The sequence below is a fragment of the Cydia fagiglandana genome, chromosome 12 (assembly GCF_963556715.1).
Source record: "Cydia fagiglandana chromosome 12, ilCydFagi1.1, whole genome shotgun sequence".
In the NCBI taxonomy this organism is placed as follows: domain Eukaryota; kingdom Metazoa; phylum Arthropoda; class Insecta; order Lepidoptera; family Tortricidae; genus Cydia; species Cydia fagiglandana.
In genome coordinates, this window is record NC_085943.1 from 4,912,241 (window position 1) to 4,938,571 (window position 26,331).

Consider the following 26,331-nt stretch of genomic DNA (forward strand, 5'->3'; position numbering starts at 1 on the left):
TCACACGCGACTCCATACGTCTAGCGCGACTTCAAGTATGGACTCACGCGCCATAACGCAACTCGTGCTTGACCGCCAGGACCGATGAATCCCTAAATTGAAACACTACTACTGCACCTTGTATTGGGATAACGCAACGCTTACGCTACGTCTTACGTAGGCGAACAACGCGCGAACGCGGCGCGGCGCGGCGCGGCGAAAGCGGCCGCCGCCGCGCCGCGCCGCGCCGCGCCGCCTGACATTCGCGTGCAAATCGCGCCGCACCGCGTTCGCAACGAGATCGCTTACGTAGGACACTTCTATGGGCATCAAAGGATTGATTTCGCCGCGCCGCGCCGCGCCGCGTTCGCGCGTTGTTCGCCTACGTAAGACGTAGCGTTACCAAGATTTGCTTACTGTTATTAACCTTTTAAACGCCAGACGGCGAAAGATATGCCGTGCCCCCGACGCCAGGCGATCGCGATTATTTAAGCGAAATTGAACTTTATGGAGTCCCGCGTAAGTCCCTATTGCATTGGCCAAGCTGTCGGCTACAGCCGTCGTTTGCGTCATTGGCAAGACTTTCCGATGCCACAGCCGACTGTGGCGGTCAAAAGGTTAACAGAAAATGTTTCTAGTTTAGTAGGTATTTGTTATTTTCAAATTAACCTCATTTTCGAAGTTAAATTTTATTTTTTTCCTTGTAGCGCTAAAATAGTATGTCATAATAACGACCGAAATACTAAAAGCCACTTTTGGCTTTATTTAAATATACTCAATAAGTCTCTTTTATTATATATCTATCTTTAAATATAAGAAAATAATGGCTACACAATTTACCACTTCACAAATATAAAAATATCACTATTTTGTTCAATGGAATATTACAATATAATCGATTCGTAGCATAAGATAACTTAAAAAAATAATTCACACTCACTATATTTATAAAAACTATACCTAAGGCCATTATATAACTTGTTAGAATTTGCTCTTTACTGATATGACAGTTTCACTAATTTACATATACATATTATAATTCTAAGACTATTTACACCGCTTGCATTATGTATGTCATTGCAAAAATAAAAAAATACACATATATTTCGTTAAATTATATTTATATTTCTTCTATCAAATTATGATAAAATGGCTAAAATACAAAAGTGTTAATAAAAACAAACTGTTTGTTCTTTAAAAGCATGTTAAACTGTAGGTCTGCAGAAAGGAACCAATTTAAACGTTACTTTAATTCGTTATGACGCTTTTTGGGGCCTAGCCAATATGACAATCTTTTGTAGAAAAGGAAACGATGGGTTATCTTTTCCGTCCATTATTTACGTTTATCTTAGCGTTTTTCTGCAATCGATTGTCATCTTGGCTAGTCTTGAATACAGGGGATTCATACAAAAATAAAGTAAGTCGTTTTCTGCATAACTACGGACAATTTTATACATGTTTACAACTGTAATACACAAAATAATAATACTAACTGAAATGGCGCCTTGATACAAACTAGATACTGGAAAACCTTTTCGATAATAGTAGTTTATGGGTGAAATGAATACAGGTACCATTAATAACGACACGGATAGAGTGCCAAGACATGACACAATTTTAGCACTCTGACTGCATCAATATAAGTGTCCTTTAGGTTAGTTTAAGGATCAAAAACCCTAACCAACTAAGATGACGTTACGTTGAATAAGTTCATATTGCATAATGACATCCTCTACCTTTCGCTTATATATTCCGCAAACATGGAAATGTATACATAAAGCACATTTTCTAGCAACTTACAGATGATTTGGGGAATTAGTCTGGGGCGTTGAGTAGAGACTGGGAGTCCAGGAGCTGTGAGGCGTCGATGAGGCTCACCTGTTTGATATAAATGTTGTTAGCAATGTTTGGACTTGTTGGCATCTTGTCTTGTATATTAGAAGGTAAATAATAAAGTTGAAAAGCACTGGACATTGCCAGTCATTAAAACACAGATTGCAAGCTCAAAATACTCCTCGTTACAAAAAAATAATAATTGGAATATTATTAATATTAGTATTAATCGCAATTTTGCTTTTTTGGTTGGCTAAAATAATTTAGAGTGTCGTTGATCGGGCTGATTTAGACGACGTGTGAACTCGTATGCGATTTTAGTTACCCTGCGGACTGTTGGTTAAGTCCAATTCAACCTTCCGATCAAAAACCGCAACGTAATGAAACTCGCATCGTCTAAATGAGCCCTTAAACTAGAAGTCCAAATGTTTCGTCCGAAATAATCGTTCAAAGTAACGTAACGTTGTCCGTCGCCTGCTTCGTACGGCAATGTGCGCTTTATTGTGGGATTTCAGGGGCGGGGCAGTACGAGTATGTGGCCAGGATCCTATCGAAGCGCTTTCAGTAGCAGGAGGCCAGAAGTAACAAGTAGTTACCTGCATACAGTCGAGCGTGCTGCGCGAGTTGCCGCGCGCCACGCTGAAGGGGAAGAAGCGAGACACGGCGGCGGGGCGTGTGGGCTCGGCCCAGTCGCCGTTGGACTGCCGGTTGCTCATTATCGACAGGGAAGACAGCTTCTCGTTTAGTCGTTGTATCTGTAAAAATGTTTCTGATACAATAGACTACTAACTAACTAACTTCTTACTAACACTGTCTAACTACATTCTGAATCTTTTTTACCCTTTCTTAACAAAATATACTACCAGTTTCCTTGTTAGTGAAACGGCAAATACGGGGCTGGTTGGGAAAGGGAGAAGGGGGTGGTAAATGCAACAACATTTACTAGAAGGTCCCAGAAAGACAAAGGACATAGGGCTTTTCTAGCCTTGGTATCCGGTTGAGAAACATTCTGTAGAATCTGATGTCGAACGTGGCGTACGGCGTCTACCGGAGACCAAACTCAAAAGGCCTAACTCAAAAGTAAACTCAAGCCTTTATTAATAAAAACTAGTGTCAGGCGTGGCTCACTCCGCGATTTCGTCGCTTTGCAACAGGTACATACGTCCCACATCAATTTTGGTGGCCAGCCATAAGTCGCGCGTGGCGCTGTCGCCACCTAGCGGTCATATCTGTCTATATTATTATTTATTCTGTGCTAGTATGGACTTACCTCGGCGAGAACAGAATAGTTGAATATGTGGTACTGCACGGGGCCGGCGTACGGCGCGTCTAGTGGCAGCAGCCAGCGCTCGTAGCACTGCGACCACAGCTCCATGCCGGCCACGGACGTGCAAGGTTCTAGTCGCTGCAGCTCGGACGGTTTGCCGGCCATCGATGAGGTTGCTACAAAAAAGTCAAGTATTATTAATGTATTATTACACTGAAATAGATAATAATAACCATGCCAAATTGCAGCTTTCTAACACTAACTATCACAGAGCAAAGCCTCGGACAGATAGACAGACAGACAGACGTGGCGAAACTATAAGTGTTTCTAGTTGATTACGAAACCCTAAAAAGTGACCTACCTCTCCAGTGCCGGAGAACGGAATTTAACCGGCGTTTTAAGCTTGGCAGTCAAAACCATCTATCTCTAGGCCATCCGGACATGGCGGCACCCATGCTAATGTTACACAGTATATGCAAATTTTGAAAAATTGAGACAGATGTCGCCGTTACAATAAAATGACCTATTCGATAAAATAATTTGATTTGTTCCCTAGTTTCCTACTTTCATTCATGAACAGATTTATTGCAAATGATTTAACCGAACTGTATGTTGGTTTATGTTATTTTATCTAAGATTTTATGATATCCTTCCAAGTCTTTCGACTCAAGAATAAAACCAGATCTGATTAGAGTCTTTGTCATAATTACCATACTTTATTTATTACCTTTAGTGATTCAATAATCATTAAATGAATATCAAAATCTCTTTTAAAATGTACATAAATTATTATAAAGGTTACAGGGGACTCACATATCCTTTGCTTTGGTGTGATAACTGGTTTATCCGACATGTAAAGAGGGTTGTAGAACAACGCCTTGTCCTTCTCTGAGAACTGCTCGCCCCAATCCCAAACCGGCCTTTGGACGAAATTCTGGAATTAAACACAATGTTTAGGAATATACTACGAACTGGGTAGGGGACAAACGATCTACAGACGGCATTTTTTTTAAATGTATACAAAAACCGGTGACAACAATGCAACTCCACTGGTGGTGGTGGATAACAGTCATAAGAACCTTACCTACCCCACAACAAACGCTTTGCCGACGCGCTTAAAGCGCATACAGATATGTAAATTGGGCGTTTTCAGAAATAAATATCGAAAACCCGATTCTCACAGATCCCGGTGTTTTTTGGGTTCTTTCAACTCAGAATCACTAGCATATTCAATTCTGATGATAAAATAAAATGTCCCAAAAATTTGTATGAAAATTGTACATTCCACTACGTCACGCACATACAAGTGAATTTTTTTTTCATACTAAAACGTGACGTAATGGAATGGACATTTTGGGACATCTTTTTTTAATGGTGGGATGGAGAATGCTGTCGTTTCTGAGTAGACTGAGCTCAAGAACGTCCAGATGTGAAAGAATCAGGTTTTCAATTGATATTTATTTCTGAAAACGCCCGTTTAGTGTCTGTCACTCCATAACGATTCTTCAAACCGGTCTAGAAACTGGTGAAACGGCTTTTTTTAAAAACGGTGATAAACAAGCGTACGGTCTGGCCAATGGTAAGAGGACACCGTAGTCAATAGACGCTTCATATTTCAGCGGTATCACAAGGGCGTTGACGACTAAAACGAGCGCGGCAGCGATCTGGGTACCAGGAGTACAGACAAGAAAGAAGCACGGTCAGTAGTGTTACCTTAGCGACGGCGAGCTCGCGGTCCCTCGGGCAGTTGAACAGGAACGTGTCGAAGAGGTGGTTGTGCGCGCAGTCCCACAGCGTGGTGAGGTACGTCTCCGAGAACTGGAACTTGTCAGGGAACTGCTGCAGCAGCTGCCACGTGCAATCCAGGAAGAGTAGGAAGACCGGCGCTGTCTGGGCGGCGGAGGTGTCTTTGGTATCTTTGGGGTTCCCGGGCCGGGGGAGCCCGAATCTATGGGATAGAAAATAGGATATGTTTCATCGTGGCATAAAAATACAATTGACACTAGTTAAGATGAACAAACTAGGACTTATCAGAGTAAGGTTTTTCACGATCCCAACACAACATTAGATTCTGGCGTGTTGACAATGGGATCAACTGTGAAGAGATCGATTATCTACAATACCATTTATTTGAAAAGTGTGATCAGTGTTACCGGTTTGGTCTTTAACCCTTTAACCGCCAGAGTCTGATATATAAGACATTACATATCCAGCTCATTTCGCCACAGTCTGATAAATAAGACAAAGATCTGATTTGGTTTTTACAGCACATTTATAACTCCCGTAACTATGCCAACCTTACTCTGCGTGGTACAATTACTGTCGGTGGCGACACGAGCACGCTCGATCAAAAATTGCTGGCGGTTAAAAGGTTAAAGTAGTGAAATGGTAACAAACTCGTTGTAAAACCTACCTGTCGCAGAACGGGTGCCCCAGCGCCACCCATTCCTTCTGTACGAGCGACTGGAAGCCCGATATAGTGCGGAAGTGTGGGTCCAGAAGCAGCTGCGTCAGGCACGACACCACCGCGCAATAGTCTACGCCGTCACCTGGATAACAATTATAACATTGATAAAGTAATTCTTAAAAACAAGTACTAACGACCCAAGAACGCATATTTATTTATTAAAATGTTATTGCACAAAATACAAATAAAATGTACAAATGGCGGACTTAATTCTACCAGTCAACCATAGGGCTAAACAGAGATTTAATAAAAATGCTTATCATTTGTTTGCTTAGAGCATTTAATAACTGGAGTCGCCTTTAAGAGCTTACCCCTCTGCCGAAAACCTTGCACAATTGTGCAAACTTTTGTATGGACTGACGTGACTATTTGTATGTTACGTATAAATCATGTAGAAATAGCAATACATTTGACGTCCTTTCCCCCGCAAAAATCGGCAGACTGTTTTGTACAGAAAATGACAGCCATGACGTCTCCAGTTACTAAATGCTCTAAGTTTGTTTGTAATTTAAAGTATTTAACCTTTTACGTCATTAATTCATAAACACCATCATAACACCATAAACTGGTTATGTTTATTTTTTTATAACTATTAGTAGAGGAACGGGGATGACTTCATCGCTGGATGCCAGTGCACGGGTATTTCATTGATACAAAATAATCAAGGTATAGGTATTGACCTACAGTTTGGAATTAATTACTGCGAGGTAACGACATGCAAATTTTTAACATTTATTTAAATGATTTGTTTGCGTCGATGTCTGTTTTTTTAGTTGTGTCGTTCAATTACTGTCAGTAGACATGTTTTGGAGTACGCTCAACTGTTTACTGCTTTGCGTACTTATAGTCGAGTCCGAAGCGCAGTCTAACATCTTAAGCGTGCCAGCGAACACAACGTCGCTCGCTAGCAACACTAAGGATTTCATCCACATCGCCTCCGAGAACGGATATGATGCCGAGAAACACGAAGTGACGACCGACGATGGATACATACTGACGGTGTACAGAATACCAATCGACAGTAAATGCACCAAGAAAGCCCCCCTGCTTCTGATGCACGGCCTTCTACTGTCGTCCGAGTGCTTCGTAGTGTCGGGACCGAATGCTCCCGCGTTCGTACTAGCTCGAGACTGCTACGACGTGTGGGTCGGCAATGTGCGCGGCAACCATCACTCCCGCAGGCATGTCACCTTAGACCCCGATAGAGACTTGAAGTTTTGGAAGTTTTCAGTCGACGAAATCGGCTTTTATGACATTCCGGCCATGGTTGACTACGTTCTGAAAGCGACAGACTCGAAAAAGCTGATCTACATAGGCCATTCGCAAGGAAGCAGCGCTTTCTTCATCATGAACTCAGAGAAACCAGAATATGCAGAGAAAATTAGTCTCTACATCGGTCTGGCACCAGCCTCAGTTGTATTACACACTAAATCTAAATTTGTCAGAACGGGACTGTCACTTATAAACTCATTGCAAAACACCCTAGAAGCGGTGGGTATGTGGGAGACTTTCTCTCGAGGTCAACCGACTCAATTTATCTTGAACACATTGTGCCAATTTAATTTACTTACAGAGTTAGTTTGTGATGTAGGATTGTCTATAATAGATACGTCTCATTCAGACTCTATTACCCCAGAAATTTTACGAATAATATTTGAGTACGAGCCATCAGGCACATCGATTCAAAACTTGGCTAGGTATGGTCAGGCGATGAATGAAGCGAAGTTCATTAAATTTGACTACGGGTCTGCGAATAATTTGGAGTTATACGGGAGTCGTGAACCGCCGGAATACGACTTGGGGAAGGTGACCATGCCGAGTGTGGTGTTCCACGGCACGGCGGATCATGTCGTGGATACAATAGACATAGGTTGGCTCGCGAGTCAACTGCCGAATGTGCTGGAATATGTGACAGTGGAAGACCCCCTGTGGAACCATTTCGATATGGTCTACAGCCGATATTGGAAGGAAATGATTTATGTTAAGATGAAGAAATACTTAAATGAATATGACAATAGTTCATGAAACTAAGCTCCTAGTTACACACAGCCCCATATGTACAAAGTGCTAAGTTTACATATACACAAGTCTCGAATGGTTAAAAAAACCCAGCAACGAATAAAAATGACACTTGCGCGAGTATCATTCACATATGTATACGTTCGTACTGATGCTATATGCTTTACATAAATTATACACATTAAATTTAAAAGAATAGTGGCGTTTATTTTCTTAACTCTTACTTTTACGTTTAGGCCAGCCAACGTGGCAAGGATAATATTGATAATCCCTCTCTCTCTCATTATCTTGATCTAGCTTATACAATACTATGTATTTAGTATTTAAGTAAATATATAAAATGTTAAATAGTTTAACTTTGGACTGCGGACCCTGTCGATGGCGCTTACGCCATAATTAACGATGCTCCGATATAAATACAATGCCGCGCGACGCTGTGCGGCGTACATAAGCGTCTTCATAAGGTCCCTTTTCATAAATAATCCCACCAAAAACATAAATGTAAAAAAGGAGAGCCAAGTTCAATACAAAAATTATGCTTGGCTGTGGGGGCTCGCCGCAAAAAGAATGGAGATCTAAATGAGTGCCACTGCCAAGTTCTATGCAAAATCCAAATATGTATTTATAGGAACAAAATAACGTTATAAACAAGTATTAAACTCTATTTCTTTGCTTTATTGGATACCTATAACAATTGCTGTTATTTAAAAAAATGTGAGATCTTAAAGTAGGTTAGATTTGACTCGGCCAGTTTTCATTATATCAATCATTTTATATATATTGTAATTCTGATAAAACCTGGCCAAGCCAAATCTAACCTACTTTAAGATCTCACATTTTTTTAAATAACAGCAATTGTTATAGGTATCCAATAAAGCAAAGAAATAGAGTTTAATTCTTGTTTATAATGTTATTTTGTTCCTATAAATACATATTTGGATTTTGCATAGAACTTGGCATTGGCACTCATTTAGATCTCCATTCTTTTTGCGGCGAGCGCCACAGCCAAGCATAATTTTTGTATTGAACTTGGCTCTCCTTTTTTACATTTATGTTTTTGGTGGGATATCAATACTTTTTGTAAAGAAAACTAGGCAGGTATTGAGATTTAATGTTTTTTCTTGTGTTTCCGCTGTATGGTTTTTACTTCTGTTCTTTGTATAATTATGTGGTGCCGCGCGCCGCCGACGACACACCGTTGGCCGGTTGTTTAGAGCGTATTACAAGTTTTTTTGTATGGGGACACCACTTATTTTTTGACTAAACTTTATTTTAATATAGCAAATATAATAATACATATATTGGGGTAGTTTCAAATATCTGCTTGTAACGGTTCCAACGCTACAATAAAAAAATATTTTTTTGTATGGGGACCCCCCCTATTTTTTAACTTTTTTTTATTTTTAGATTTTTTCCTACGCTTACACACAATAACCGAGCTGGATTCCAAATTTCATCCTTCTAGGTCATCTGGAAGTAGGTTAGGTTTAGGTACTTATATGTCAGTCCCAATAGAAAGTGGTTTTTTTGTATGGGGACCCCCCCATTTTTTAACTTTATTTCATTTTTAGATTTTTTCCTACGGTTACACACAATAACCAAGCTGTATTCCAAATTTCATCCTTCTAGGTCATCTGGAAGTAGGTTAGGTTTAGGTACTATAAGTCATAAGTCAGTCTTAAAATTTACGACTTTTTGACCTTCATACCTTTATAACCGTTTGAGCTAGCTTCATGAAATTTGGGCTTCTAGATATCCTTATGGATATAATTAAACACACGTAGTTTTATGTGTTTACGTCAAAGATGTTTTGAGTTATAGAAGGGTCAAAAGTGGCACCAAGTGGTTCGTGTAATATTACACTCGGCGCTGGCTAGCCAGTTCCTTTGCTTGAACTTGGCTTGACACGCTGCCGCGTGTCTAGATACCCCATATACCGTTTAGTGGCAAATGGAATAAACATAAGTTTTCCTCATTTTCATTACCAGCGACCCGCTAGACGGGTTCTTTGTTCGTAGGCGCCTTTCGTCGTGTTGCTGTTAGTATCCACCACAGTGAGGCTCGAGGCGTGTGGCTGTGGAGGTTGTCAGCTATATTTACAAACCTCTGGCCCCGCTCAATATCGCTGGCCCAATATTACAGGGTTCTACATTTTCAAGATAGTTAAAATTCAACTTAATGTCACTGATTACAATGTTCAAAATTCAGTTCGATAAAAGTGAAACATAGAACCCTGTAATATTGGGCCAGCGATATGAAGTGCATTAAACCATAGACAAGAGAATAAGCAGACTTACCTTCCTGCAGCACGACGGTAACGTTGTCACCGAGGTGCTTGGCCGCCGAGTCGGCGAACGCGACACAGCTGCCGACGTGACGCAGCCACCGGCTCGCCTCCATCAGCGAGTAGTATTGTGAATCTTGCACCTGGAATAAAGTTTCAATAAGTAGGTATAAGAGCCAACCCACACTAGCGTCTCCCGAGCGTCGACTTCTATAGTATCGATTTACTTATATGATTTTTACGCCTAAGAACCTACAAATATGTTATGTGAACCTACAAATGTTATAACAAAAGCCATTGTTTCATTTATGACGAACCCAAACTTCCAACTTTGGCGCGTGGCAAAGGAACAATGCCGTTTAAAAAGCAACTGTATCGTGATATTATTAAAGCTCAAATCAAAGTAACAGCTCATTCGAGATAGCATGTTTTGGTAATGTAGTACGGTCGACCACCTTAATGAAGGCGAGACTACACAGCGCTCGTATTTGAACTTTAGTACTGCCGGAAGCACCCCTAGAAGGAGTAAAGGCACTGTCCGGGCCTGCGGCGTTTCTCGGCTGTTGGAAGCTATTCCCGCATAGGTAGATTACTTGTAAGCGTCAGTCAAGTACTAGGAGTGCATAACTATCAAGTCTCACCCAGAATCCGCCTAACGTCGTCGGCGTACACAACTCGACTAGTTTCTTGTATGAGGCCTGAAGCGCCCCTAACGTCGGCAGTGGAGTTGAGGCATTATTGGGGCCCGCGGCGTTGCTTGGCTGTTGGAAGCTGTTCCCGCACAGGTAGATCACGTGCGGCGGGGTCAGCTTGGGGTGGGAGCGTCGGACCTAAAAAAATTTTTTTTATATGTAAATTCACTAAAATACATGACAAGCGGACGACAACCGAATTTCACAGGAAATTTTCAACCCATGACCCAAGTCCAAGCTTCGAGAGGTAAATAAGGCTATACTGAACGATTATTACTTTAGAACCAACCAGAAGTATACTTACATCGCAGAGTATGGGTAGTCGGCCTGTCACCCAGTATATATACATGTACACTTATACAGTGTATATCATGTATACATACACGTATACATTACCTGTTCGAGCAGCACGCTCTCTGCGGTCGCAGCTTGCTCCGTAGGTAGTAACTCCGCGCTCCTCAGCAGCGCGGCTCCAGCGCTCCTGCCCCACACCCATACTGGCACCCGTCCTGATCTGAAAACCAAAACCCAATACACCTAAAATATACATATAAAATTTATATCAAGAAAAAAAAACTGAGTATTTATCTCATCGACACGAAACTAAAACTTGTAAAGAAACGAAAAAAAATCTAACCTGAAATGCCTCGCGCTCTCCATGAGATTATAGTCCAGCACAGAACTAGGCACTATCAGCGTCTCTCCCGCCGTCAACATGAAGGCATCCGACGTCCCGTTGATACAAGTTATCCTCCAATGAGGACATTCACATCTTTCTAATTCCCTCTTCCAATCCGCCGGTCGAATGAACATGTTTAAGTCAGAGGGTAAGGTGGGGTAGTAAGGTTCCTTGTATTCGAAGGCGAAGAGCAGGTCGTGACGCTTTGGGAAGGCGTGGTGGATGAGCGCCATGGCGACTTTCCGGCCGTGGCCGATTGGCGAGTTGGCGAAACTGAATGTGAGGACTTTCATATTCTGGAAAAAGGAAGGGTTAAATGTTATTTAGTAACAAATAGTACATTCAATATTTTTAATTACAAAGCAGGATACGTAGATGTTTGAGATTGTACGCAGTGGTTTTTATACTATAGCCGGTCAAACAAGTTCGTCAGTAACAAAAGGCGCGAAATTTTAATTATTTATGGGACGATTACCCTTCGCGCCTACAATTTTTAAAGTTGCCGCTTTTTCTACTGACTGAAATGGCTTGACAGACTATATATCGTGGACGATAAATCGTGCATATCGACAATGATCGATAAAATTAGTATAATATAAATTTATGTATTTTCAATCATGGATCAATATTAACTCGTTGTTTTTAATGTAACCACAACAGTTATCATCATACAAAAAAAGTAAACAAGTGAATCATAGTTATTTGAGATGCCAAACGTACCGCGTGATAATGAAACCATACAGCGCAATGGCACAGCTAAGCTGATTAGATAAATCGCTGTATCGGGTTACTGGACCTGCCTGTTTAATAAAATATAATACCTTTCTACTAGTAACGCGTTCGATAAAATAAACCAACCATGGATATTTACCCTCCCATAAAAAATGGACCAGCTAAAAGGTGTGAAACAGTAAATTTTTTTTTTCGTGATTTCGGCGTTGGTCCCATAGTAAAAGTTGCTCAGTAAAATCCCAAATCCTTCCTGGCAACGAAAATGCACTTATTTTTTGGCCATCCTGTATATAATGTATATTTATGTATTTTGTATCTGTAATGTATATTTATATGTTGTCGTCAAAATTGTATAATGTCGACATTACGGTGGAATACATCAGAATAATAATAAACCATAATCTTCCTATTCGAGGCCATGAACCGGAGTAAGAGTAAGTAACACCACTTTTTTGCGTAAGGGTCAGAAAGAAAACTACCTTGCATATGACTTGTAGTCCTTTAACCTTCCCCGGCATGTCTCCCTTGGGCAGTAACCGCCGCCGGCGCACCGGCCCTCCGTCCGTGAGCCACACGGCGCCCACGCTCGTGAGTGCCGCTTCGTAGGGACCGAGGAGGTGGTTGCGTTGGCTGCATTCCTGGTAAATACAAATTAACGTTTGAGATCTGACTTACACTGTTAAAGAAAAGAAACAACGATAGGCAAATCTATCCAAATATATTTAGGAAGATTGTATAAAAACAGTTATATGAATCCGTAACTTAAATGCAAGTTTGTGCTAGAACGAATCCAATTTGATACGGTTACGGTCAAAATTGGACAGAGGACGTGCGGCAAGAAGCTGCATTGAACTTTTAGGCAGCATTCAAGTTGTTAAACGCACCGGTAATCATTGATGGACTGACACTAATGGACTTTATCGTTTCCCACCACCTCGTCTGGACTAGCTAGATTGTCAGGCGATCTTGTTCAAAAATGTGACCATAAAATTCATAGATAGGTAATAATAAAAAGCATGAAACTGAATGAGATTATTTATTATTTATTACATATCTTGTAGAGTAGATACATTGTGAACAATAATTCTGAGAGCCCAGGATGAATTATCAGGCACCGAACACTAGCACATGGAATATCGCTCTGCTACGAAGCTCCATGTGCTGGATGTAAGCATCTCCGGTCGATGCTTGTGTATTCCTAGGCAGCAATATTTTTATTAAACGTGACCAAAACCTTACGGCAGTACGAGTCGGGGTCCCTTTGTTTCCCATAAAGTTTTAAGTCATAATGTATTGTTTGTCATATTATCGTTAGTCATAAAACTGAAACCGTTAACTTTTCAGGATTTTCCTAAGGTTATTCTATAGATAGGTTAGGTTAGGTTTGTTTTATGGCAATCCTGAAAAGTTACGCGTTTCTGAGAAAAACCAATTATGTATGACTAACGAAAATTCGGACAAACAATACATTATGACTTAAAACTATTTGGGAAACAATAGAGACCCGTACGAGTCACATCGTCAACAGACTTTTCGAGCGGCACGAACGCGAGCAGGTGACGAACAGCGAGCAGAAGAGGACGAGGTCGCGGTCGCTGAGCGGCGCCAGGAGCAGCCCAACAGCTCACTGACGCTGTAAGGACGGAGGTAAGTAAGGACTCACATCGTCGACTGACTTCTCGAGCGGTACGAACGCGAGCTTGTAGTTGGTGACGAACAGCGAGCCGAAGCGGACGTGGTCGCGGTCGCTGAGCGGCGCCAGGAGCCACCCACCAGCTCACTGAAGCTGTAAGGACGGTGGTAAGTAGGTAAGGACTCACATCGTCGACCGACTTCTCGAGCGGCACGAACGCGAGCTTGTAGTTGGTGACGAACAGCGAGCCGAAGCGGACGTGGTCGCGGTCGCTGAGCGGCGCCAGGAGCCACCCACCAGCTCACTGAAGCTGTAAGGACGGTGGTAAGTAGGTAAGGACTCACATCGTCGACCGACTTCTCGAGCAGCACGAACGCGAGCTTGTAGTTGGTGACGAACAGCGAGCCGAAGCGGACGTGGTCGCGGTCGCTGAGCGGCGCCAGGAGCCGCCCACCAGCTCACTGAAGCTGTAAGGACGGTGGTAAGTAGGTAAGGACTCACATCGTCGACCGACTTCTCGAGCGGCACGAACGCGAGCTTGTAGTTGGTGACGAACAGCGAGCCGAAGCGGACGTGCTCGCGGTCGCTGAGCGGCGCCAGGAGCCACCCACCAGCTCACTGAAGCTGTAAGGACGGTGGTAAGTAGGTAAGGACTCACATCGTCGACCGACTTCTCGAGCGGCACGAACGCGAGCTTGTAGTTGGTGACGAATAGCGAGCCGAAGCGGCCGTGGTCGCGGTCGCTGAGCGGCGCCAGGAGCCGCCCACCAGCTCACTGACGCTGTAAGGACGGTGGTAAGTAAGGACTCACATCGTCGACCGACTTCTCGAGCGGCACGAACGCGAGCTTATAGTTGGTGACGAACAGCGAGCCGAAGCGGCCGTGGTCGCGGTCGCTGAGCGGCGCCAGGAGCAGCCCACCAGCCACTGACGCTGTCAGGACGGTGGTAAGTAGGTAAGGACTCACATCGTCGACCGACTTCTCGAGCGGCACGAACGCGAGCTTGTAGTTGGTGACGAACAGCGAGCCGAAGCGGCCGTGGTCGCGGTCGCTGAGCGGCGCCAGGAGCACCACGCTGTGCGCCGCGCCCACTATCAGCTCACCTGAGGAATGAAAAACTTATGTTAAATACACGTTAACTTTATAATTTCTCTGTAGTGTAAATACGCATAACAAGCGTTTTTTTTCCTTCGACGGTTATACATTTTTCGTATAGCTTGGGTATGATAGCTGTCATCTCCATACCTTACAACGCAAAACCGCACTGAGATGACAGCTGGGATCCTATCTCATCGCATAATAATTGATTGTCATAATGTAATGTTACGCATAAATCTCTTTTCGCATATTTTTTCTCCAGCTGAAACAGAAAGTATTTTCGAAAATATTTTGCATAGGTTGTGTAGAATAGATAGGGTAGGTTAGGTTAGGTTTGTGTTATAATTTTTCTGAAATATTAATATTTCCAGCTCAATAACAATTATGCGAAATGAGTTTTATGCGTAACATTACATTAGGACAATCAATTATTATGCGACCCAATACGGACCCATGACAGCTGCTATACCGTACCCAAGCTATGTAAAAAATAGTGTCTGCATTGTACACGATGTTTTGGTACTCAACATACAGACAGAAGCTATGCTCATTTTTCAGGATAAGATTAGATAGTGAGACAGATGTGGCATTCATTGGCTACGGCGGACGGCGAACGACACCTGGTAAACAAACATTAGATAACCTAGCATTTGTGGAGGCACATAATACATACTAAAACCATAGAAGAAGTACTTAATGTGGTACATACTTAATTTAAAACGAAACGCTCTTAATTTCTAACGATCTAACTAAATTCAATGACGTCATTGAGTTAGTGTGATGGGCCGAGGCCCCGAAAATGTAATTAGGTATTTTTAATTCGATTTTCTGTTGAGCGAATACCTACATAGTGAATTCCAAAAATATTTAAAAAATAGTCCTGCCTCCCTAACAAAATTCACACGTATATTCGTCATCCCATCCGGAAGAAAGTATGAAACTTGGCATACATGTAGCTTGTGTAGGTAATAAAAAAAATAGAGAAAAGGAGCAAGCTTAGAAACGAGTCGGACTAAAATAAGCAAAATATTTGTTAAATGTAGAAGAATTTGTCGCATGACAAGACTTCGGGCGGTTGTCTCAGACAAGTCACATACCTATACACACACAGCCCGAGATGAATCGCAGCGCTAACACAAAGACCCTTATTCCAGTGACTGACTAAGCTCACACTAAACAATTACCTACGCAATATAATGGGGCCTACAAAACCCAGTGATCCGGCTCGTAGGACCAATTAAGATGACGGGTTAATTAGACGCAATAAAAGTACAATGACATGTCATGTCGTGTCACGGCTGTCGACACCTCCGTTACAGAGCGGAAGGTTAGGACAGTTAGGAAATCATTTTAGCACCCATGTACCATCACGCTCCGCGACTGTTGCGCCATTTAGGGCCCCCCCACATCTGGCGTCTTTCGAGCGTCGGCGTCTGTCGGCGTCGGTCCAGCGCTGTGGAAAATGACGTCGCTGCGCAGTTGCGTCGACGCTGCGTCGACGTCGGCCATAGAATTGTAGACGCCGACGCTCGAAAGACGCCAGATGTGGGGGGGGCCCTTAGGGTCCTAGCTAAATTGGTTGTTCAATACTTACACTATAGAATTTCCAATTTAGCAAGAACTCTAAATGGCATAACAATCCCGTGTGGTGACTCTATGTGGTGAGTCAGCATCTAATAAATAGATTAGATAGTATAGTAATGGTTAAAGTGGCAAAATATGTCGGAACACATCCTTTTTTCTATGGTGTCAAACGTGTGTTGCGATACATTTGGTCAGTCTGGCCGTCGCCATCTATTTGATGTATAGGTACGTAACGTAGTGGCACCAGTGACCGACTGGGAACCAGTAATCCGACACTAACCTTTTGGCCGCCGGACCTAGTCCGCAAAGACGCTCACTCACACGCCAGAGTAAATTCTAAGTAAACAACTAATAAAAAGTTTAGGGATTGGAAAATGTGATATCGATATTTACAATTTATGGTAAAAATCTTCTCAATTTGGCTTTGTTCTTAACCAACTTTAATTTATTTCGAGAATGCCAAAAATTAACATATTTTTTACACACGACAATGTTAAAAATAAAAGTCTTTATCATTAAAAACAACCTCTAAACAATATCGATTCATGACGTAATATCACCGCACTAGGCTCTACGAGAAGTCTTGTATACATGACAACGGCGCGCATGGACTGCCCGCAGTGCAGACCGACAAGGACCGTTTCCGCGCGGATTAAGTAATAATAGTCTGGGAAAATGACACGTGGATTGAATTGTCAATGAGTGAAGAACAATAATATTGGGTAAGGGTGGGGATCAGAAATGTTCGGGAATGCATGTTTCACATTCGACATGTTCCTTAGAAGAGCTTGTCAGTTCCCGTATTACACCCTCCCTACCATAATAATTTTTCGTCAATTTCAAATACATAACATTCTCATAGTTAGGCGACACTGACTAGTCCGAGCGTCCGCCTGTAGGTACCATTCTTGTGCGAAGCGGTCACTGCAGGGTATCACTCCCCACTACACTATCATCTCAAAATGAATCATTTGTTCTGGAAATAGACCACAAGGGCAGATTTACTTGTCTGACTCTACTATGGACAGCTGAACAAGTTCCCTGAACTCCAGCTATAGTTATGCCTGTCTCTCTCTCGTTTAACGTATTCTAGTTACTAGTTATCACCAATTGGCATTTAACAGGTATTCAAATGCTTAAATAAAACCCGATTGGCCACTTGATATTTATTCTGAATATTCTCTAGAGATGCACCGGATATTCGGTTACTATCCGGTATCCGCCCTATCCGGCCAGTATTTTAATATCCGGCCGGATACCGGATAGTGCCCTACTATCCGGCCGAATACCGGATAGTACCATTGCTTGATTTTGGAGTAAACAAATTGGATTTAAGAAACAGTCACGGTCATAATCGTACTTGTTTATTATTTTAAAACAATTTAGAGATTCAACTGACTTGCACGCGCACTCATTTCAAACCTAGAAATGTGTCCGCGCGAACGTTCACTTAGAAACAGGTCAAAACTGCAGAATGCGCACCTGAAAAACCGAAATGTAGGTGCAGCTCTGCTGGCCGATATTCGGCGGCCGGATACCTGATATTCGGCCGAAGGTCAGGCCGAATATCCAGTATCCGGCCAAACAACTATCCGTTGCATCTCTAATATTCTCATATCGAATTAACATTCCCATCCCTAGCTGTCTTGTATACAAGACAACGGCGACGAGGAACATGAAAAACGTTGAAAACTGGAGCAATTTTTTTGATTGCCTTATTATAAAAGAATGGATTTATTTATCTGCTTTAAATGCAATTATTTTAAAAATCAAAGACCTAAAACATTAACACGAGTGTAAAAATATACTACAATTGATGTTTTTTCACATTTACCGAGCGGTTGAATTTGTGTCTTGTATACAAGACAGCGGCGCCAGTGTATCGTTCTATCGTTGTCTTGTATACATGCCAACGGCGGTCAAAGGGTTAATTTTTATCCAACAAAATAAGCGCTTGCTCCCGCTTGGCACTGAGTGTTAACTGTGTTCAAAATATCATGAAAGCAAAACCATCAGGATAGGTATAGGTAATATTGAAAGTATGTACGGTAAAGTTGAGAATGTTCGGTTAAATGGGTTGACGACGGACACAAATACCTATTGGTAGATATAACATTTTTGTAATCGCATTTTTATACAAGGATATTTTTGTAGGTACATTCTGTATTTCCCATAAAAAGTGATGTCATATACGGACGGATAATGTTTCCATTCCATACCTATTATATCAGCATTATCACTAATTCTACTTGAGAATCAACTAGGAAACCATTCTCGTGAGATATATGTAAAATCAATGATTCAGCTACATCCACTATTTTTATAATCCTCAATCCGCATTTTGAAATGGAGAACCTATAATAGCCTTAAGCCACATTTACAATACAAAAGAGCAGATGAGCTGTGCCTGTGCCCGACACGGGCAATACTGAACTTCTATTAAATTTGTAACTAAATATACCATAATTATTGCGGATCTGAGAAAAGGAAAGTGAAGTCACATCGTTACTTATTTACAACAAAGAGAATTAATTACTTGTTTAAGTGTAATCTTTTGTTTCGAGTATAATAGCCGGCGCTATGAGAAATAGTTGCTAACTCTTCTTTCGCACATTGCAAATTTGTAGCGATACGATGTTATCAATCACCATCGCTAATCCTATGGACTCGAATCATCCGTAAAAGTGCATGGCGAATTTATTAATGAATTCATTCATAATTTCTCCATGCAATTCGCAGCTCACTGGACATGGGTCGAGAAAGTGATAGAAGATGATGATGAGTATTGCTACTTTTGTGACTGGTGTCAATGTTATAGTAATCTTATCTTAATCTTGAAAGAGCCTATGTGCGAAGTTAAGGGTAGGGGAAATACAAGGGACGACATCTTCGTACTATTTGATAGCTGATACTAGCCAATAGCGACTAAAAATTCAAGTGAGTGAAACCGTTGTCGTATAAACAATTTATTTGATAGCTGCCAAACGTCATATACAGGGTGATATCGGGGTCGTGGAGCAAGAGAGCCAGACATCATACAGAATCCAAAGATGAGCCTAAAGATGTTGTTAATTATTGACAATAATTTATTGTTTATCACCATTAATGATGATTATTTTCCAGATGGCAAGTAGGAAAAAATATTTTTGCATACAATTTGGTAACCCTACTCAATGTGACGTCTTGTCGCTTTTCATACAGCGTATGTCAAAAGTCATAGGGTGACCATAATTACTTAGTATAACATTAATTTTTACTTGAAAAATAAGAATAATTAAAGTAATTATCTTTTAATCAAATACTACCATATAGTTAGGGAGGCGAGGTAGCTAAATGGCGTAATTCAACGGCGCCGTCGAGACCTATCAAAATCGAAAGATAGAGAAAAGAGAAAATAATTTCGAAAAGAAAAGCTCGTATGGCAAAAACCATTTTAGCGGTGGGTTTGGCGTGTACGGTTTTTCAAAAATGTTAAAAAAAACAGTTACTTGGGCATTCTCGAGCGTGTCAGATATTCATACTACGTATGCCCCGAGTGCCTCTGATAACAACGGTATACTAATCTGCCGGTTTGCGTGGTGGGGGTAGGCATATAAAGTAGTCAAAAATGCAAAAAAAAAAAAAATTACTCGAGCGCGTCAGATTTTCGGAAGGGGTGTTAAGTAGGCCCCAAGGAAGCTTCCTTTAAAAAAACTGACGATTTCGGCGTGACGATAAGTTACGATGAATTTTTGAAAATGCAAAAAAATAAAGTTTTTTTGAAATACTCGAGCGCGTCAGATTTTCATAGGGGAGGTTTATCTCGGTATCCTGAAAGCATATTTTTTTAATCTGACAAAAATGTTGGTGGGTTCTCTTAATCTGACCGATTTTATGATGCTTCAAGTCAAAAAGTTTTAACTTTGGACAAAAATGTAAAGAGACCTTTTTTGTGTAAAATAAAATTACCTTTTTTGTTTATTTAAACTTTTTTTTTGTAAATTGTATCGTTCGCGACTTATATGCCGCAACGCGTTCTTAGGAAGACGAAATGGCTCCTCCACACTTCCGGTCATGCGGAAACCGGCAGATTTTGTATTTTTAGTAAGTTTTAGATTATATTCTTCAAAATAAAAAAATAAAAAATCGCGCTCGAGAATGCCGGATTAACGTTTTCTTTTTACAAGTTCGCGACCCTATAACTCGGCGGCGTCAAGGACTTATCGTCAGATTAGTTAAATTTAGTCTTTAAACACTAAAATCAACCCCCAATATCTTAATCTGACGCGCTCGAGTATTTCAGACTATCCATTTTTTTTTACTAATCTGATCGTCTATCCTAGGCGCGCGTCACTACATATAGAGCTAAATACTTTACAAGGTTGTTCTATTAGGTCTAAGGTATCTCTCATATCTTAAACTGCCACGCTCGAGTATTGCAGAAAATTCCCCTATTCGCCTCCCTAACCAATATGATAATGTGGATCATTTACAGAGTCAGAAAAAGTGGTTCTGGATCACGACCCCGAAATCACTCTGTATAAGCGACTGTCCCACACCCACTAGGGTGGACCAAACGGAGCGAACAGGCAACAAATGGTAAATTCAACTATTTACCATTTGCTAGCCACTCTAGCTACATTACATTAGATCATCATCATCATTAGGCCTTGTGCATCTTTACAGATGATTTAAGTAGCATCTATAACTTACCTATGTTATCTAGCGACAGCGTCGCTCGTGGCTATATAACCCGATCCTTGAACGGCACAGTCGCCCAAATTTGTGACAAATAAAAGTGCATTGAGGATCCGCATCGAGGTGACCCTCATCGCGCATGTGTTTTATTGCCCGTTTTCGGGCCAAGTCTTGAAACCAGGACCTATCATAGGTTTCGCGACCTCTTACATTATTACATTACATTAGATACCGTTCTTGAATCAGATCTCTTCTTGTTACCATTAAACCAACTCCAAGTCTTCGGGCTTATCGGCAAAATGTATTTTAAATAACTTTGCCGTTAATCGTAGAACTTGGGTTATTATTGAGGCGTTAATGGCGTTATATTTTAGGAATCTCCGAGCGCGGTTAACCCCCCAGGTTGAAGAATCGAACCAATTTGGTAAAAATAAACATGACACGTAATGTTAGGTGCTGATCTGCAGATGGCATTTTAAACAAGGTCTATTTATTTTACACTACCGGGTAAAAGTTTGAATTTCATTGGGTTTTAATTTTAGGTTTTAATATTATAGCGTCATGCACTAACGCCGTTGGTTCTTCATGAGATTCTAGTAGGTACCTGTTATGGGTCAAAAACTTTTTTACGCGAGATAATGTTAAACCTCTCTACTAGATTATAAAGCAAACTTAGACTTTTGACTGGTAGCCCTATATAAAAGAGTGTGACATTTTTCCGCGCTTCGTCACGAAAGTTATCATACCTAGATGGTGACTGTTGGCTGCTCCAGGGTTGCCGTTGGCCCGACTGACCTTATGTTTGCCGGACATAAACGCGTTCGTGCCTACCACCAGTCGGTTTAGAAGCTAAAGATAGTTGCTAAAGAGAAGTAAGTTTAAAGACTGCTTATTAGATCCAGACGTCGTTATTGTAGAAATACTTATTAGTTCCAAAGTTGGCCTTCTCGTATTAGTAGAATGATTATTATGAATTAATGACACTTAAAGGACTCAGTCTCAGCTCAGGCATGGAAATAAAAGCGCGAAATAATGCAGACCTCGGTATAGAGGCTTTATCATAACTATCATAAGGTGCAGTAGGTTCAGAAAATTGAGTTTTTAAAAGTCGTAGCGCTTCTTTGGATTACAACAATTTTGAGACCTTTCTCGAGGGACTTAATCGATTCGAATCATGGGTTTTTGACTTTCGTTCGATATAAAAAAAATCATGAACACAGGGCTAAAATGCACTTTTAAAAAATTGTAAGTAACTAATTTTTAAAATATGAAAATCGCTTCTAAAAATCGGCAGTATTATTTGCCATTTATATTCTTATTGCATATAACTTTTAATGAGGAACGCGAGTTTGTATAGAGATTAACAGTCTTTACTAGATACTTGTCTGTCAGTTCTCAGCGTCAGGGGCACGAACGCGCTGGACCGTTAACTTCTTTTATCATTCGGCGCTTGCGTAGTAGCCGCGACCGTGAAAAGTTTACATTGACTCATTTATGCAGATACAAAAACATCTCGCAAGTGTAAACAGTGGTGCGGATTATGGACAACATTGTCCGTAGACTTTAGATAACTTTTAATGCAGTAAATTGTAGCCGTGTTCCCTATCTATTGTTGCTATATAAACATGTGTATATGCTTGCAGCAGAGAAAGGAATACAGCCGATACAGATGACCAGGGGCCCGTTTTACAAAAGCTTGTAACTTGTAATACAAGTGGAAGTCCTTTTCTAACAAAAGCTATCAATAAGTGACATCCACTTGTATTACAAGTTACAAGTTTTTCAGAAACGGGCCCCTGAGATGGCGATATTTGCGATACCGTTGAGAGGTTTATACGACGTTAGACAGAATGAAAAACTCCTACCTGGTCTCAAAACGCCCATCACACTTGCTTAGTCCCGATAAACTGACAAAACGGATGTCAATGCTTCCCGTACTTCCGCGGCCGAGGTACAGGCCCCATCGACAGTTAATTGATCATTTGTCAACCTTACTACGCCGGCATAAGGTTCACATTACTAGAAGAAGTGCCAGGCCATAGATGGCGGTACAGTTAAGCGCACGTAACGCATACGCAATGAGCGCATTATCGGCAATTGCATCACTGAAACGCTGATCTAACTTATGCGTCAATGGAGTCTCAAAATTAAGGTGATGTTAATTAACTGCCGCCCCACACTAGCGTCTTTTGAGCGTCAGCGTTTAGTCAGCGCAATGGCAAATGGCGTCGCTGCGCAGTTGCGCTAACGTTGCGTCGAGCAGCAGCCATAGTTGACTAAGACGCTGACGCTCGGGAGTCGCTAGTGTAGAGTGGTCGTTAGTGCTTAGAGTTCTTGAACAAAATATCAATTTTTATCATACTTGCGAACACTTTTAGAAAGACCCCACACCAGTGTCTCTCTAGCGTCGGCGTCGAGTCAATTATATAGCTGCTGACTAGACGCCGACGCTCAAAAGAAGCTAAGTGTGTGGTGGCCCTAGCAGCAACCATTTCAAGACTAAACTGTAAGGGCCACCTCACATTTAGCGTCTTTCGAGCGTCGGCGTCTGGTCAGCGCTATGGAAAATGACGTCGCTGCGCAGTTGCGTCGAGGTTGCGTCGAGCAGTGGCCATAGAGTTGTAGACGCCGACGCTCGAAAGACGCTAAATGTGGGGTGGCCCTTAAAGCTGATCATTGTTACTCTGTCTCTGTCTAGTCTGCTATTCCGCATAATGATTTAAACCCAATAGTTTCTTTAAAGTAATATTTGTACTACCATTGACAGTTAACTGATGATTCATAGACCTTATTTCAATGAGTTAAGGCCCACCGATGTTCAGTTTAAGCGTGTTGATAGTAAATGTAAATTTTCTTCTCGTGGTGCAATTGATTATAGTAATTTTAATATCAGTATGAATCATTAATTTACATCATCATCCCATTAAAGTGTCTAAAGGATAAAAAACAAAGAAAATATTACGACAATATAGCTTGTATCTACAAGTTTTATTGTTGAATTGGCAAGGTTAATGATATAAGAAAAATATCATGAATTATCATGATGGAGGGCCGGGGTCAGAGAAGATATCATATGTAATTTTAGTCAATGCAAGAATGTCAAAATCAGAAAACACATTAGACTTGCTTAGCGTCTATGGGTAATCCACACCCACATCATAATTATCACGTGATCTTGCGGCAGGGGGGGGGGGGTTTGCGTTAAAATCAGCATGGGCCGGAGGCAAAAATAGGCCAAATATGATCACATGATTTCTGAACGACTTCTTTACCGTGTACTGACTGCCATTGGTTGGTGGGAAATGTTTTTGAAAGTAGCTCTATGTGTGTAGGTCTTATATGTAGTTAAATATCAATCGGGAATGATTTAGCATACATCTTTTTTATTTATGTATTAAATGTAAATGTATGTAGTCACTACTTTGAAAAAATCTTGCATCTCTCACTGCTATCTAAAGTTAAAACGCAGGAACTCTGTGTGCATCCCATACATAGTTACCACATTTTTCTTTTGATTGACAGAACAACATATGAGTTTTTTTCAATGTAGTCACTATCCAGGATATTAAAACAAGGTTTAGTGTATTCACATACAGGGTGTCCCAGAAATCGACGTCAAGCCGTAAACGGATGATAGACCAAGTCATAACAGTTATCATAAAAATACAAAAAAAAAATCCAACTCATGTTTTTTAAAAATTATGGTCACTTTAAAAATTCACTAAAAAATCCACACCCTGTAATGGTTCTTTAACTCTTGTTACTACAAATTCCATATATATTCTAATTTTTTTATTATTGTGTAATCTTGAATAATTACAGGGAGTGGATTTTTTTGTGAATTTTTAAAGTGACCATAATTTTTAAAGAACATGAGTTGGATTTTTTTTTGTATTTTTATGATAACTGTTATGACTTGGTCTATCATCCGTTTACGGCTTGACGTCGAATTCTGGGACACCCTGTATACACATGTGAATACACTAAACCTTGTTTTAATATCCTGGATTTCATTACCTAATCTGCTGTCCAGTCACCAAACACTTTTGAAATAAATAACAAATTGCTTGGACAAATTTAATCAAGCAGTCATTTTAGTAAGTAGAAAAATAACTATCGCTTGAAGGTTTCAGTGAAGGAGTGTAGGGGCTCGGTTGTGTCTCATGTCAATAGGAAGTCAAGAAGAATTTTAGTATGAACATTATAAAGAAAAATGTACAATTTGTGTATTCTGTTTTAACATGTTGATATTTAGATAAACCTTTGATAACTTTGGCCACCTAACAGGATAATTATAAATAAAATTTTGTACAGCTAACAGCAACAAAGCTTAACGAGATCTTTGCTTGAAAATCAATAAGACTCACCATTTAGCAGTTTGGGCTTCACTTCTTGAACTGATCCATTTCTGTCTCCATTATTCTGCAAAAATAATTGAACAACTATAATTATAAAGTCTCGACCTTATCAAGGAAAAACACTGGTTAAAGTAAACATTCGTTATATTGACTTTAACAATTAGCACAAATTAAATTAAAAACTGTAAGATATACTATATGTATAAAGGCACAATAAGAGTAGGGTTTTAACTCAGCGGGAGGTTAAGATCGTGTAGCAACGAAACTGTATTCTATGTATTTAGAAAATGTTACCTTTGATGGAGATACATTGATGTAGCTCTTGAAGGTTTTCTCCGTTTTCTTCTCATTCATTTTTAAATAATGTACTTAATTCACTGGACACAAACACAAACGCGGCTCATAACGCCTTTGGCTATAATTAGACAGTGTTTACAATAATTCACATGATTTGTGTAGAATTCACATAGATTTGATAACAATCATCCCGCAAACACTTCACTCACACTTCGACACTGTCCTTCTAGTTCTTAGTGCTAACCGTAACATTAAACTAAACATAATTATTAACAAATTAACTCTAATAATTAATCCCCAAAGGAGAATTTCCTAGTTGTAAGCAGGGATAAAATATAATATTTCTCCAAATCCTCATTCCCATGCCCCGATATGCAACGAAAACGAAACGACAGCGACAGATAACTCAATAATTGCCAGATGTAAAATTGAAAGGGTGGCCACTTGTCGCATTGTATTTGTTAAGAAATTGCAGCCATTAGATAAAAATTGCTTTAGAGAGAAGAGAGCCTTTCCAAGGAGAGGAATCTAATGTATTATAAATGCATGACAAAATTATTTATTTATCGTCACATTACCGTACCACCATTTGACCACCATAGACTAGCAAAGTAGGCATTAGGTAAGCAAATGAAAAAGTAGTGCACATTTTTCAACATGTATCATCTTTCTCTGTTACTCTTATATAAATTACGTATGCCTCAGTAGCGCCATCATAGAACATTGAATGA

General features: G+C 40.7%; 1 protein-coding gene across 2 annotated transcripts; it reads right to left on the bottom strand.

Moving 5' to 3' along the window:
* Positions 1-666: 666 nt before the first annotated feature.
* Positions 667-26,012, bottom strand: LOC134669474 (myotubularin-related protein 10-B). Of its 2 annotated transcripts, XM_063527057.1 has the most exons (14): positions 25,598-26,012; positions 25,313-25,367; positions 14,553-14,689; positions 12,432-12,590; positions 11,179-11,516; positions 10,938-11,055; positions 10,491-10,679; positions 9,863-9,992; positions 5,493-5,628; positions 4,793-5,027; positions 3,893-4,013; positions 3,083-3,255; positions 2,409-2,567; positions 667-1,857 (listed from the first exon to the last, which is right to left on the bottom strand). In XM_063527057.1, exons 1-14 carry the CDS (start codon positions 25,655-25,657, stop codon positions 1,795-1,797), a joined length of 2,073 nt encoding a protein of 690 aa, XP_063383127.1. In that variant the 5' UTR covers positions 25,658-26,012; the 3' UTR covers positions 667-1,794. The 2 variants fall into 2 exon arrangements, with proteins under 2 accessions (XP_063383127.1, XP_063383128.1); XM_063527058.1 differs by lacking the exons at positions 14,553-14,689; positions 25,313-25,367; positions 25,598-26,012 and adding an exon at positions 13,616-13,719.
* Positions 26,013-26,331: the final 319 nt, after the last annotated feature.